Consider the following 16,392-nt stretch of genomic DNA (forward strand, 5'->3'; position numbering starts at 1 on the left):
GGAGTTAAGTGGATTCAAATTTTAGCTTTCCTAATACTGAATGAACTATCATGCAAGTCCCAGTAACCTTTGAAGTTTTAGTTTTGTTACTAGTGAAATAGCGATATGTAAAAAAAAAAAAAAAAAAGCCATAAAATTGAATGAATTCATATGTGGACTCAGTCTATTGGACTCAGTCTATGGTAAATGCTCAGTTTGATAGCTACTTCTAAGACTCAAATGTACTTTTTTTAATGTAATCCTTCTCTAAGTTTTATGTGATTTTCACTTTCTTTGGGAAGGAAACCCATTCAAATTCCTGTAGTAGGATGTTAATTGGAAAGTTGTTCTTTGGCATGTGGACTAAATTCTGGCACAGATTATTTTGAAGTCATCAGTTATAAGTGGCCAACTTTCTTTCCTACTTCCATAGTGCCTCAATCTCCTCCAATTGTCCTGGAACTCGGGGGCAAAAACAAAAACAAAAACTCTAGTGCTAGCTCAATATGCATCTCCTTATCAATACTGTGGTAAGAAGAGTGTTAAGGATAAAGAAAGGAAGTTGCTGCTTATTTAAAATTTGTAAACAAGATAAAGTAGGCTCTGTTTTCTTTACCACTCTAAAAGATTGATTTGTTTCAAGGACCTATATTATTAGGCAATGTAGTCTGTGCTCATTCTGGTATTCAGCCAGACAGATAAAGAAATTGACATAAAGACTCAAAGGAAATAATCATGACTCTTGCAAAACAAAAGACAAAAGGGTGTAGAAAGGATCACAATTCAAATGGGAACCCGGGCTTGCTAGTCCCAGCTCAGCACAAGGCTTTGCACATCTCCTTGACATCAGTCAGCTGGATGTCAGCTGGATGTAAGGCAGTTTTGCTAAGGGGTGTGAAGAAAACATTTAAGTCTAAAACCTATTCCCTGATCCTCAAGGAGCTTACAGCAGCCTTGGAGAGATTAGCCCTGTAACTAACACTTCAGGGCGGTCAATGAAACGTGACAAAAGAGTTGGCAGTGGCCTTGAAGGAGGAGGAATTCACAAGTTCAGGATCATTTGGGGTCAGGAACTTGTCTAGGAAGGCTTTTAAGAGGTAGGATGCAAGCAAGGTCCGAAGTGGAGAGGAGGGTTTTAGGCGTGCGGAAAGCAAGCCAAAGGGCATAGCAAGCAACGGACAGACAGACCGACCGACCGACCCACCGGCAGACAGACAGACAGACAGACAGACAGACAGACAGACAGACAGACAGACAGACAGACAGACAGACAGACAGACAGAAAGAAAGACAGGGCAACCAAGGCCAAAGGCGCCTAACGCCTCCGGCCAGGGCGCATGCGCAGCAGGGGGTGTCCCGCCTGGGGAGCCTATCCCGTGGGAAGCCGGCCAGGACCCGCGAGCACGAGACCCCGCGCGCGCCGAGGCGGGAAAAGGCCCGCGCATGCGCACCTCGGCGCCCCGGGCTGGCCAGGATGGGGAAGGGGAGGTGGAGTTTCCAAGAGGGAACTTGACCCGTTAGGAGCCGCGGTCATGGCGGCGCGCTCGGCGGCGTCGCCGGCCGCGCCACCTCCAGCGCGGCCTGTGGGCCCCCGGTCCCCACGCGGGGGGCGGAGGGCCGAGGCCCACGCCGTGCGCAGCGAGGCCTCGGGCGTCTCCGGCGGAGCGCGGGAGGTGGTGTCGGATAGGTGTGACACGCTGTGGAGGGGCGAGGAGGGGTCGGGGGCCCGGCGGAAGCCGGCGGGGGCGGCCGCGGCTCACGCTCCCCTCCTCAGCGCGCCCGCGGGCGCCCGGCGGCCGGAGGGCATCTCGGTGGAGGAGGCAGAGGTGGCCCGCACGCAGCGGCTGGAGGAAGAGCTGAGCGGCGTGAAGGAGGAGCTGGCCCTGTGTCAGGTACCGAGGACCGGCCGCCCGCCCGCCCGGGCCTCCCCAGCGCGGGCGCCAGGCCCGGGCGCCCCGCGGGGCTGGGACCCGCCCCTCTCGGAGGCGCCGCCTCCAGGCTGACAGGCCCTGACCACCTGGGGCGGCCTAGGACACCGGCGCCGGCCTCCGCGTCCTGCCCTCCCGCTCCTCTGCCCCCGCGCTCCTCTGCCCCGTGCCCAGCCCGGGGTGGGAGCTGGGGCGGGCGTGGGGGTGGGGACGTGCCTCTGGTTTGCCCCAGGTTTGCCTTGTTTTTCCTATGGACGATCCCCGAGGCCGTGTCCCCGGGCCTTGGTATCTGGTACCCACTAGTGGAATGCTTTCACCGGTGGAAGAGGAAAGTGTAAAATACATGTTGTTGGTAAAAATTCACGGCTGAAGTAGCTACTTTTCAGTTTTCAAACTCACACTTGTCCGTGTTTTTAACACTATCCAATGTAAGTTGTAAACACAAACCCAGGATTTTCAAATTATTGTTAGTTTTTAGGAAATCTCCAGGCTGGGGGACCTCACACAAGCTAGATGATAATGATACTTATTAACCCACTATAATAACTCCCTCGTCTATGAATGAGGAATATCATTTTGTGTGATCTTGCCTGTGGAAAGAAAGCATTTGCTAAATCAGTTGCGCTAACATTACTTTCCTAATATTTTTAGAGTTTGTGTTGATAGTATTAAAGAGGAGCTTGATTGTCCTCATGCTCGTGGAGATTTAATTTTACTTTAGCACCATATTTTTCTTGATTTTACCAGATTTTTTTTTTAACAGGGTTAGGAAATTACATGTTGCTATTTACTCAATACATCCTTTTTTAAAAAAAAAAATTGAATTTAGGGCCTCTCTGGCACTTGCAAGGCAAGTTCTAACCCTTTGAGCTGCTGTCAGCTCTTTTTACACTGATTTTTTTTTTTTTTTTTGAGATAGAATCTTGCTTTATGTAAGCTTGGTCTGCAGTCCTCCTATCCTTGCTTTCACTTGTCACTAGGATGACAGTTGCCATTGTACTGGGATGACAGGTAGCAAGTACTGGACCCTCCCACCTCTACTTTGATTGGAAAGGAGTCTCTAAAGTTTTTTTTTTTTTAATTATTGTTGGTGCTACTCTTGAACTGCAGTCCTTCTATCTTTCTGTTTTTAGCTCTCAATTAGGGATTATAGGATTGAGCTACTTTGCTTGGTAGCAACAGCAGGTTTTTAAATTTTTTGGTGCTGGTTCAGTCCTGGGACTTGAACTCACTGTTCCTCAGCTTTTTTACTAAACACTGTTGCTTTGCCACTTGAGCCATAGCTCCACCTCTGGCTGGGTGGTTAATTGGAGATGGATCTCATGGACTTTCCTGCCTGGTTTGGCTTTGAACTGTGATCCTCAAATCTCAGCCTCAGCTAGAATTACAGGTGTAAGCAACCCTATATCTTCAAATCACTTAACTATAGGTGTTTAAGTCACTGTCTTCAAAATAGGTAACAGTTAAAAACTGCTTAATATCGGGCCAGTGTGTGAATAGGATCATCAATTTAGATTGATAAAACAATGAAATTCATTGACTAGTGGTAATTTTTTTTTTTTCTGGTTGGAGATCTTTGCTGAATCAAAGCTATTAAAACAGGATAATCTTGTTCAAATTGGATATACCTTAAAGAAATTTAGGGGCTATATGTGTTTGGCCTTTTCTTTTTTCCATTTTCCTATTCACTGGCAAAGGAACAAAGCAAGAAATAAAAGACACCAATGAAGTAAAAATTTTGTGTAACTTAAACTTCATGTGGGGAGTATAAAGCATGATAAGAGGCCTTTTGGTAAAGTCATAAGCTAAGACACTATTTGCCCAAGTTTTCTGCACTTTCCCTATCTCCCTCCCCCTCCTAGCTATGACATTAGCTGACTAAGGGACTTTGATTAAGGGAGTCAGTCTGTTGAAAACAGTCTGATGGACACTTTCCCTTAAATCAATTCACTATTACATCTTTATTTAATTTCTCTTTCTGAGTTTGAACTCGGCCTTGTGCTTTCTCAATTTGCTTTCTTTGCTGGCTCTCTCTACCACTTGAGCCATGACTTTAACACTTGCTATTACATTTTTTAAAATGTGACGCTCAACATGGCATTGACCTTTGTGACCTTGGATATATCTCTACTAGGAAGATGATTGTAATACTCTAGGCAGATGTAAGAATGTAGACATGGTCCTAATTAACTTAGAATGGTGATTCTTGAGATTTTGTAATATTAATACTGTTGGTTGATCATAGACATTCCAGCAGTGTGAAATGAAATGAGGTTGGCAGCATCCCACATCATAAAACTTTAGCAGACCAGACTTCTGCTCTTGGGGAGGATTGGGAGAAATAGTGAACTCCCAGTCGTTTTATAAAAAAGTTAATTCCTCATTTTTTTACATCTTTTTAAAATTAATTCTTCTAGTTATTTATTCTCCTAAAAATCTTAGCACCTCAGAAAACGAAGTATTAAAATTGTGCTAGAAATAGCAATTCAAAGTAGGTTCATTTCAATATTTCAACTTGGTAAGTACATATGTATACATGTTCATGTGATTGCAGAAAGAATTTTCCCTTGCAGTGTGTCATGAGCTCTGTTTTGTACTCCATTTTTAGAAAAGCTATTCAGATCTACATTAACTTCATACTTTGAAGTGGAAGCAAACATGCAGTTTTGGAAAAAATAAATCCCTGCTATCATTAGTCCATGAGCCTAATAGTGGCTCTTTTTAATTTTTTTTTATTTTTACATTTAATTTATGAGAATTCAGTCATATTTGGTGAGGGAAAATGTTTGGGTGATTCCATATACTATTCTATTCCATTGGAATGCCTAGAATAAACAGGTAGTGGAGAACAAGTGTTTTCCTTAATAAGAGCACAGGAGCCTACTCTATGTAAGCATCTAATTAAAATTTTTTTCATGTGGCTTCTAGAATAAGAGACAAACTACACATAATGCTTGGAGGAAAGCTGTCACTATTAGATTTACTAAGGATAGATTAGCAGATTTTTTTTTTCTTTTTTATTGGTCATCCTTCTTGAACTCTGGGCCTGGGTGCTGCCCCTCACCTCTTCACCTCAAAGCTAGCTCTCTATCACTTGAGCCACAGCACCACTTCTGGTTTTCTGGTGGTGTATTAGAGATAAGAGTCTCCTGGGCTTTCCTGTCCAGGCTGGCTTTGAACTGTGATCCTCAGATCTAAACTTCCTGATTAGCTAAGATTATAGGCGTGAGCCACCCGGCACCCGGCTATATTCTTAATTTTGACTGTATCTTTCCAGAATGTATTTTGTTTGTCACAAAAGATACTTGTGGGATGTTTATATGTACTTTTATTAACATTTGCAGAATTCTATATGAGAAAAAGTAATATAAGGTTTGTGTAGTGTTTATAAGATTTACTTTTTATATTAATATTGGGGCTTGAACTCATGTCCTCATGTTCTGACTCAGCTTTTTCACCCCACCATTTGGGCATATATCCAGTTCTGACTTTTTGCTGATTAATTGGTGATAAGGGTCTTGTAGATTGGTTTGCCTGGACTGGTTCCAAAGTGCAATCTTTAGGAGCTCAGTCTTCTGAGAGCTAGGATTACAGGTATGAGCTGCTAGCACCTGACAGGTTAGTCATTGTTTTGCTATCAGCCCAAAATATTTAGTAAACTTATTAACCAATTTCAAGTAAAAAATTTTTAGGAGTAAGTGAAATAGATTAATTACCAGATTTGATGATTAAGCTAACTTTTTTGAAAGTGTATGATGAGGAAAGTATATGACAAGAGAATTAACAGGTACATTTTATTTTAGCACATTAGGTGATTTGAAACTTGACCAAAAATTGAAAGACTCTTATCTCCAATTAATGAACAGAAAACTGGAAGTGGTCTTATGGTTCAAGTGGTAGAGCGCTGGCCTTGAGCTGAAGAGCTAACAGACTGCACCCAGGCCCAGAGTTCAAGCCCCATGATCAACAACAACAACAAAAAAACCCAACAAAAGGCAGTTTTGAGTGTCTGTTTTCCCAGATGGTGTCTATTTCAATGGAAGTTGATAAATAACAGGCAAAAACCTTTCTACTTCTAAGAAAATACAGAGCCAAATCACCGAGACTTAGTCATCTTTCATAGACTGAGCTTTACAAACCTTGTGAGAAGGTTTAGACTTTTAATTTCAAGTTTAAATTTTTGGTATGGAAGTTCTATACTAAGAATAAGAAATATGAGTCATTTTTAAAGATTTTTTTTAACTTCCTTTTTTTTGGCAATAGTAAGATTTGAACTCAGGGCCTCACACTTGTTAGGCTGACAATCTTTTTCCTATTTTAAACTTTTTAAGAAGAGTGACCAAAGGAAGGGAGACTATACAGGGACTATGATTTGCAGCAGTTTATTTTAATGGTGTCTGAAATAACTTGGCAACCATTTTTTAAAAATGGGCTTTATTTTTTGCATGTGAAAGAGGTTTTTAGTAATCAGAGGTATAATCATACTGAAGATAATACAAAATATTTAAACAGCATCCTCAACAATAGTTCTGAAATTTGTTTGTAGAATTATAACTTCCCAAAGAGCTTATTATTATTATTATTATTATTATTGTTATTTGGTGCAATCCTGGGGATTGAACTCAGGCCCTGGGTGCTGTCCGTGAGCTATTTTGCTCAAGGCTAGTGCTCTACCACTTATTTGAGCCACACCTCCACTTCTGGCTTTTGTTTTCTTTTGTGGTCAAGTGGAGATAAGAGTCTCACAAACATTCTTGCCCTAACTAGCTTCAAACCATGATTCTCAGATGTGAGCCTCCTTAGTAGCTATGATTACAGGTGTGAGCCACCAGTACCTGCTTAGAACTTGCTCTTTTCCCCCAAATTATTGACATAATATACATCATGATGTACACACCTGCATGTGCACATACATTATATTAAGCTGAGTCCCAATGGGTTTAAACCTGTAATCCTACTAATAAGGAGATGGACATTAGTAGGATCATGGTTTGAGGCCATACCAGGTAAAAAGTTCATTGGACCTTCATCTCAATCAATAGCTAGACATTGTGGTACGTAAGTATCATCCCAGCTATGATAGAAGGCTGAGAGTGGGGGACATTGATTCTAGTACAACCTGAGCAAAACAGTTCAGGAGACCCCACCTAACCAGAAAAAGTTGGATGTGGTACCATGCTCCTTTTATCCCAGCTAGAGTAGGTAGTATAATTAGGGAAACTGATCATGGTCTAGGCCAGCACAGGCCAATAATAACTTACCTTAAAAAATAACCAGCACATATAGGGCTGGAAGTGCCTAACAAGCACAAAAGCTGGTACCACCAAAAGCAGCAGCAATATACAAAATAAAGAAAATCCCCTCAAAATTATGTACACTATAACTATATGTATATAAATTTTGTCAATTATGAATGTAAAAGTTAAAATCTAGAAGGAATGGGTAAATATATTTCTGACCTTGGAGTAGAAAAGGCTTTTTGTAACTGTTACATAAAAATCCAAAAGCTATAATGGAAAAGAAGGATAAATTCCAATATATGAAATTAATACTGCTTTTTTCAAAAAATTTTCCAAAGTTAAATAATCAAAAATAGACTGGGAAAAGATATTTCTGACACATTTGTAAAAACTACATGTAAATGTTTCAGTTAAATTCTAACTTTTTTTTACATTTCATATGTAAACTTGAAATAGTTGCATGGTTCATAAGGCAAGATATTTCAATGATAGCAAAGATCCCAAATGATTTCTGTAACTAAAGGTGAGAATGGATGATGGAATCACCTACAAATTGAAGTATCTAGTCACTTGTTTAGACCCTAACAAAGAAATGAATATAAAATATATTTTCCTTCAAGTATGCCATGGGAAAATAGTGAAAAATATTAGTACCTGTGGGCTTTGGAAGATACTATAAATTAGTCACAGAGGTCTTCCTTGAGGTGATAATTCACCAAAGGCATGAATAAAATGAGGAAATAATTTATATGAAAATCTGGAAAATAGTGTATTATGTATGAAGGCCAGGGATCAAATAGAGCAAGGAAGTCAATGTGAACAGAGGGAAGACTGATATAAGATATTGGAACAGTATGTATGAGGCCATGTTACATAGAGCTTTGTGGGTTTGGTAGAGTATGGATTTTTTCTTAATGTTATAAGACCACATTGGAGAAAGTTGAGTTATTAGCCTAGAAGACAATTGTAAAGAGTTCAGTAAGAGTTGAGTTTTAGTGGTTGGTATTGGGATCTATTGGGCAGATAAGGCCATTTATTGATGTATTGTATATCAAGTGGCAGGAAAAGAGAACCAAGTGAGTTGATATTGTACCATTTTCTGAAATGCAGAGGGGTAGATTTGTTTTTTTTTTTTTTTTTGGGGTCTGGTTATGGGGCCTGAACTCTGGGCCTGGGCACTGTCCCTCAGCAGTTCAGATCAAGGCTAGCACTCTACCACTTGAGCCACAACGCCACTTCCAGCTTTTTTCTTTTTGCTTATGTGGTGCTGAGGAATCGAACCCAGGGCCTCATGCATGCAAGGCAAGGGCTCTACCACTGAGACAGTCCCGAGGGGTAGATTTGTGAAAGAGTAAGGAAGCAAGAATTTTATCTTGGAAAGGACATATTTAAATTGACAATTATCCACTCAGTGGAATCAAGATCAAGTAGGCAGTTGAAGATACAAGTCTAATCTAAAAGTAGATGGAACAGCTAGTGATAGAAATGTAGAGGTCTTAGTGAAGGATAGTAGGTGTGGAAAACCAGGGAACATATTTGGTCCATTAGAGCAGTGGTTTTCTACCCTGAGGGCACAGATTCACAGGATAGAGCTTTCAAAAAATGCTGATCCTTGGACTTTATTGAGACCAATTGATCAGAATCACTGATTTTTAAAAAGTTCAGTTAACAACTTAGCCAATAAGTACCGAAACTTGTGTATTGTCCATTGGATAGAAGACCTAAGGAAATGATTTTAATGTATTGTGGCAAGGGAAACCTTTGTGGAATATATAGAATGAATAGGAGTTGAAGAAATAGAGAAGGTGATTATAGTAACTCAGAAATTGCTATAAAGAGCTGGGTGCCAGTTGCTCACGCCTATAATCCTAGCTACTCAGGAGGCTGAGATCTGAGGATCACAGTTCAAAGCCAGCCTGGGCAGAAAACTCTGTGAGACTCTTATCTCTAGTAAACCACTAGAAAACTGGAAGTGGTGCTGGCTCAAGTGGTAGAGTGCTTGCCTTGAGCTGAAGAGCTCAGGGACAGCGCTCAGGCCCAGAGTTCAAGCCCCGCGACCGACAAAAAAAAAAAAAAGAAAAAGAAAAAAAGAAAAAAGAAATTGCTATAAAGGCAAGGAGAGCTGAAAAAGAAGCAGTAGCTGCAGGGTCATTTCTTTTTGGAGTAAAATCACCTTGATATTCACTATTCCAACATTTGCATCCCAAACTGTAGGTAGTGGAAATACTAAAACTACATTACCATTGTTTTTCCTGCTATGCTTGTGAAGAATCCATTGGTAAAGTTACAGGATGAGGATAATAATGGCTTAATTATTTTTTCTTTTTCAATTTTTAAGTTTATTGTACTATCTTCTCTAGTAGCAGTAAAAAGCGATTCACTTACAATGTCTTTAATTTCTTTAAGGCTGACAAAGAATTTGTATGGTCTTTGTGGAAACGTCTTCAGGTAGCAAATCCAGATCTCACACAGGCTGTCAGTTTGGTTGTGGAAAGGTGAGCTCTCAAATTTTTTTTCAGGAGTTTTTAAAAAATGTATTTCTTTTCAGTATTAGACTTAAAAACATGCATTAATACCTTAAAGTGATTAATTTGGTGTTCAAACCAGAATATTATAATTATTGGATTATTTTAAGAGGTTCCAATTCCCTAGGTATGGAAAGAGCTTATCCATATTCTGACGTATTAGGGTAGTTTGCAAGAAAGAAAAATCTATGGCTTAGATATTGTGTGTGAGAAAGAGAGACATATATATATATATATATATATATATATATATTTATATATATAGAGAGAGGGGATGAGAGAGTGTATTTTTTTTAGCTGTTACAGATTAGTTTAATTTTTTTTATTTTTTTTAGATTTTTTTTTTTGGGTCCGGTCGTGGGGCCTGAACTCTGGGCTTGGGCGCTGTCCCTCAGCACTTCAGCTCAAGGCTAACGCTCTACCACTTGAGCCACAGCGCCACTTCCGGCTTTTTTCTTTTTGCTTATGTGGTGCTAAGGAATCGAACCCAGGGCCTTGAGCATGCAAGGCAAGCGCTCTACCACTGAGCCACCTTCCCAGCCCTAGATTTTTTTTTAATTGTGAAAATACTGTACAGAGGGGTTACAATTACACGGGCAAGGTAATGAGTGCATTTCTTATCAAGCATTGTTGCCTCCTCCTTTGTTTCCCCTTCCCATCCCTTCCCCCACCCCAACCCCAGCGCCAGAGTTGTAAAGTTCATTTTCAACATAACATCTTATACATCTCATTGTTGCAATGGGTCCACCTGTATCCCTATTTAAACAATTTGTTTTTTCCCTTCCCCTCCACAAATTATACCAACATCAGATACAGTGAAAACAGGGGTTATACCATGGGGAAGGAACATACACAGCAACAAAGAAATATCTTATAAATATGTTAGAAACAATAGCAAGAAAGAAAAAACATTTGAATCCTTATCTTGGGGTTCATTTCACCTAACATCAACTTGTCTGACTGTTTCTGCTTATCTCAGACATATACTAGTTATTGCAAATAAGGGAAACCATGGCTATGTTTCTTTGGTACTAACTTACTTCACTTCATATAATTTTTTCCAAGTCTTTCCATTTCCTAACAAATGGGGCAATGCCATTCTTTCTGATGGAGGCATAGAATTCCATTGTGTATATATACCACATTTTCTTGATCCATTCATCTACTTAATTTTTTTTATTTTTTAAAAATTTTTTGCTGGTCCTGGGGCTTGAACTAAGGTTGTAGGCACTGGCCCTGAGATTTTTTTGCTCAGGGTTAACTCTCTACAACTTGAGCCATAGCTCTACTTCTGGCTTTTTTTTTTTTTTTTGGTGATTAAAGATAAGAGTTTCATAGACTTCCTTGCTCAGTCTGGCTTTGAACTGCGATCCTCAGATCTCAGCTTCCTGAGTAGTTAGGATTATAGGCATAATATAATTGTTTGCTTCTTACTTCATAGACTGTCTTTGTCGGAAACTTCTAGATCTGACTCAGTTTTCCCCTTAGATAATTTCAGTATGTACTGGAAAGCCTGGGGTGACCTTGCACTATTCTCTAACAAATTGAGAGATTTCAGTTATACTCCGATACTACACTCCAGGGTATGCTCAGTCATTTAATACTAGATTATTGAGCCTCTCCTTGGTCTTTAGAAACAATGGAATGATGCTAGGTACTTCTTATCAAACATTTGGTGTGCTGTAGTCCCATGACATTTAGCATAGCAATTAAAACGCTTGCTTTCCTATTAAATAGACTTCATTATATTTTCTAAATGAGAGCTAAACATATGGATACCTTTTCCTTTTTCTTTATTGCAATCATGATCATATAATCTGAATATAATTTTTCATAACCTAAGCTATGTTCATCTTTGGAGTCTCTATCCCCCAGATCATTCCAGTATTGTTTGTAATTTTACTTGCTAAAATCTGTGATATATCTCTAATTTTATCATTCTTGATGTTGCAGACTCCTAAAACACTATTCCCAGTTTCTTCTTATGTTGCTTGTATGTTTAATTTATAAATCAGTTTTTTCTTTTTGATAATCAGAATTAACTATTCTGTTGAAGCATCCTTACTACTTCCACAGTCATTGTTGGGATTAAATGTGACCTCTTTCCATCTTTCTCTACTTTGAAGCAGAGTAAATATTCTAGAGAAGTCCATGGAATATAATTGTTATGTTTTTTCTTTATTCTGTTCTTGTTAATTTTTCCAACTTTAAAAAAGTATCCTGAATTTTTACTTTCTTCTTAGTAGATCAGGACCAAATATTAAAATACTATTAGATCATTTTTCATTCTTTACAACTTCTGTTTTTTTATTTATAATATACCTAATAGATATTTGTATAGAAGAATATATATAATATACACATAATTTACAAATAAGTATACATATATTAGAGGTGAGTACTCAAAAATTTTTGCCATAATGCATTTCTCAGCCAGTACCTGTGGCTTGGGCTTTTAATCCTAGATACTTTAGAGGTGGAGATTGGGAAGACGCATGGTTTGAGACCATTGATACCCAATATCAACCAGTATCTGGCATGGTGATACATGCCTATTATCCCAGCTACAGCAAGAAACTTAGATAGGAGGATTGTGGTCCAGACAAGATCAGGCAAAAAGGGCAATACTTTCTCAAAAATAAACAGCTAAAAGAGCTTCAGGCATTGCTTAAATAGTAGAGTACCTGTCTGGCAGGTACATGCATTGTACTTATAAACTGATTTGTCTAATTGAAACCCCTTTGCACAACTGATAACCATAAATAATAAAGAATAGTCTAAATGTCAAAGTCAAATAGATTACAGAAAATTTGGTTGAGTCAAATTAATTAACTATAATCATTTACCCAAATTGTGCTCTCTTTGGTTAATTATTTATTTTTTGTGCCAGTTTTGGGGCTTGAACTCAAAGCCGTGTGCTGTTGCTGTCCCTGAGCTATTTTTACTGAAGGCTAGTGTTCTACCACTTTAAGCTGCAATGCCATTTCACTTTTTATTCGTTAGAGATGAGTTTCATGGACTTTCCTGCCTGCGCTACCTTTGAACAGTGATCCTCAGATTTCAGCCTCTGAAATAGCCAGGATACTAGGAGTGAACCATTGACTCTCAGCTCCATTTAGTTTTTTGTTGTTGTTGTTGGTAATGGGGCTTGAACTCTGGGCCTGGGCGATGTCCCTCAGCTCTTCAACTCAAGGCTAGCACTCTACCACTTGAGCCACAGTGCCACTTCCAGTTTTCTGAGTGGTTTATTGGAGATAAGAGTCTCACAGAGTTTCCTGCCCTGGCTCCAGGCACCTGGCCTGTTTAGTTTTGTTACTATATAAGGCTTGGTCTTAGACAACATTTCTTCCCCCTTGGAATTTGTATTCACCCTTCTTTGTTCTTTTTCTTATGAAGAAAGTCTGTATCAGTTGTCAGAAGTTATTTTTCATTATAAATACTTATATTAGTTATTTGTGTATATTATTTGTCTACAATGGACTTGAAGATACTCTTCCTTGGGTTCTTTACCTTATAGTATGGATTTAGACCAGTTGCTTTGTTTAAACTATTCACAGATATCATCCTAGATTTTCTTTTCATTATCTTCCAGAACTTGTTCCACACCTTCTAGGATTCCACATATGTTCCTTTTCATTTTGATGGATTATTATTTTCTACTCTTTTCCTCAGAAAGGATGCAAAGGTGGCATATGCCTAAGCTGTTTTGCATTTTTCTTTCTGCTTGATATTTCAGCAGTATGTAAAACGTACATGTAGTATCCTTTTAATTCTTTTTAAAGCATAACGTTATTACCTTCTTTTAGCATATAGTGTTGCCACCAGGAGCCCAATGTTAATGTTCCTCTTGCTTCTTCCAGGCTGCATTGTAAACCTTCAACAGCATCTGTTTAAACAAAAACTTCATTCTTTTCAGCTTTGGATTGGCTAGGAAAGATTTTCTTTTGGTAGGTAAAAAAGTTCTATTATTCTTTCTTCATTTTAGCACTCTACTAGAGGTTGAACTTTCCAGCCTCTTTAGCCTTTCTTGCTCATATTTTTCATTGTCTTCCATCCTTAAGTGATTTTTTAACTTGATTTATGCTATGGTCTGAATGTTGGCATCCCTACACTTTCCAATTCAAAGGTTGGGAGCTAATAACACAGGTGATAGCTTGAAGAGGTAAGGCCTTTAAGGAAGTGACTAACTCATGAGGGTAGAATCATGTGGGATTAAAGAGCCTCCAACCCCTTCTGCCAAGTGAGAAATAGGGACTTATCAGACACAGAATCTACGATGTTTTGGTTTTGGACTTTCAGTCTCCATAATTATAAGCAAGAAATGTTGATTTTATAATTTATTCAGTATGTACTCTCTATTTTATAATAGTACCTCAAATGGTTGAAGACATTTTACTTAGTTGAAAGTTTCAAGTTTGAGTGTAGTTTTTACTCTAATATTTACTTGACTTTTCAACGTAGTCTTCTGTAGTAGAATGACTTTTTAATCTTTTTAATTATATTTTCTAAAGTTACAAATTTAGAAAGTTTATTCAGAAAAAACTTTAGACATTTCTGTTCTTTGCATTATCTTTGTTTTCTTTGGTGTATTTATTTGTTCTTCTTTTCATTTGATGTTGATGTTTTCCTTCACATGTATGATCGTTCATGTTTGTGTATGAAGATCCATGTTACTACATATAGGTATGTTACTCCTTTGAATTTGCTTTGCATTTTGTGTATTTGTTTACCAGAATGTTACCTTCCTTTGTGGAATGATTTACCTGAGGGACCTAGCAACAGGTTTTCCTGCAAGTTATGTGCTAGATTGGCTTCATTATAGCAAATAAGTATAATCAGCTTTGCATTACTCTAACAAATATCTGAATGAATCAACTTACAAAGAGGAAATGTTTAAAGACTTTTGGAGGTCTTAGATGTGCTTAGAGATGGCAAAGCAGAGAGTTGTATTATAAGCTAGGGCAAAGGCATTTGAATCTCAGTGTGCTTCACCTAAACTAGAAACTCCATAATTTATGACTAGGCATAAGAAGGGATTCTCCACTTAACAACTGTACTTGGAGTTGGACTTGGCTTCAATGATAGCTCAGGCAGCATGAGAAATACTGATACCTTTCCAACTGAGAACTGGGAATGGGAGAGAGGGAACACTAATTTTTGTCTGCAGATGTCTTAAATCTCCATCCTGATGAGCTAGAAGGGTGACAGGATTATGGTTTGGTTCAGATACCACAGACACTCGCTTTTCTTACTGTATTGCATAGATTTTATTAAATAGCTTTTTTTTCACTTGTAGTTTGCCCTTAGACTATTTCTCTTAGGCTTTAAGTATTGTCTCCCTCTCTCTCTCTTTCACTCAGTATCTTTCTGTCTGTCTTTCTGTGTATGTGTGTGTTTTTATCTGTTTCTCTGGGCAATGGATTTGGGTAATTTTTCATACTTTGCTGTCCAAAGTCTATTTGCTTATATTGTTTTAACCTGGTAAATTTTGGGGTTATTTTTTATTCAGCAATGTATAACTGACACCTTGGATCAAAAGATGTAATTGAAATTGTGATAGGTACCACTAAATCATCAGTTTAAAAAGTTGTAACAATTTCTATTTTCGCCATCAGTGTGAAAAGGTTCCTGATTCCCCTATATCCTGGACATGATATTTTCAAGCTTTTTATTTTCATTCATCTGAAAGGTAAAAGAAGTGCACCTTATTTTGTATGCATGAAATCTTAGAGCCATTTTGTATTATTTTCTGTGGACTTTTTCTTTTATATGTCTTTCTATTTCCATTGCCGATGGCATTTCTATTTCATGTCCTATTGTGCCCTTCAAATTCAGTATATATAGGATTTATTGGCTTTTCCTTTGAGTTATTTTACTACATAACTTTCTGACTACCACAGACTTGCTTTTGTCTAAATTTCACATCTTGAGGGTAATCTTTGATATCTTTTGGTATGTTTTTGGACAGAAAATCAATTCTCAAGTTCAGTCACTTTCTCTTTTGCAATGTCACTCAAACCCAATTCCTCTGTGTCCTTAACTTCCAAATCCTCTACTTTGGCTCTTAGTATTTCAGCTCTGAACATCTTATTGATTTCTTTTGTATGTAAGTTCTATTTTACATCTTTACTGTGCTTCTTAGATTTCTGGGACTTTTTTTTTTTATCTCAATGGATGTTGAGGTTTTCAGGTGCTTTTTAATTTATCAATTAATATGATCATGATTTTTCTTCTTTTAGATAGCTGATATGGCAGAATATATTGATTTATTTTTTTCAATATTATGTGACTTGCACAATTGAAATACATTTTATTTGATCATACATATAACTGTATTGATCAATACTATTTTCTAGTAGTAAGGCCTTTTTGCATCTGTAATTATGAGGTGTTGTTTTTATGTTTTTTTTTGTGTGTGTTTTTAATCTTTGGTTTTAGTTTTGGAGATAAAGGTATCTGTATAGGGGCTGGGAAGGTGGCTCAGGGGTAGAGCACTTGCCTTGCATGCCTGAGGCCCTGGGTTCGATTCCCCAGCACCACATAAGCAAAAAGAAAAAAGCCGGAAGTGGTGCTATGGCTCAAGTGGTAGAGCACTAGCCTTGAGCTGAAGAGCTGAGGGACAGTGCCCAGGCCCAGAGTTCAGGCCCCACGATTGGACCCAAAAAAAAAAAAAAGGTATCTGTATAAAATTAATTGCTTCTGTTTTCTGGAACAAATTGT

General features: G+C 38.4%; 1 protein-coding gene across 10 annotated transcripts in view; it reads left to right on the forward strand.

The window, feature by feature from the left end:
• Positions 1–1,434: 1,434 nt before the first annotated feature.
• The window catches only part of Cntln (centlein), a 199,432-nt gene continuing 184,474 nt past the window's right edge, over positions 1,435–16,392 (forward strand). For 8 of the 10 annotated variants that reach the window (XM_070007750.1, XM_070007757.1, XM_070007784.1 and 5 more), the window contains exons 1-2: positions 1,437–1,871; positions 9,554–9,642. In XM_070007750.1, the coding sequence (XP_069863851.1) occupies positions 1,512–1,871; positions 9,554–9,642 (449 nt within the window). In that variant the 5' untranslated portion in view covers positions 1,437–1,511. Of the gene's footprint in view, positions 1,872–9,553; positions 9,643–15,285; positions 15,362–16,392 lie in introns of those variants that run through there. The other 2 variants (XM_070007817.1, XM_070007810.1) reach the window with 2 other exon arrangements.

Source organism: Dipodomys merriami, unplaced genomic scaffold, assembly GCF_024711535.1.
Source record: "Dipodomys merriami isolate MVZ:Mamm:240054 unplaced genomic scaffold, mDipMer1.0.p SCAF_11, whole genome shotgun sequence".
NCBI classification, from domain to species: domain Eukaryota; kingdom Metazoa; phylum Chordata; class Mammalia; order Rodentia; family Heteromyidae; genus Dipodomys; species Dipodomys merriami.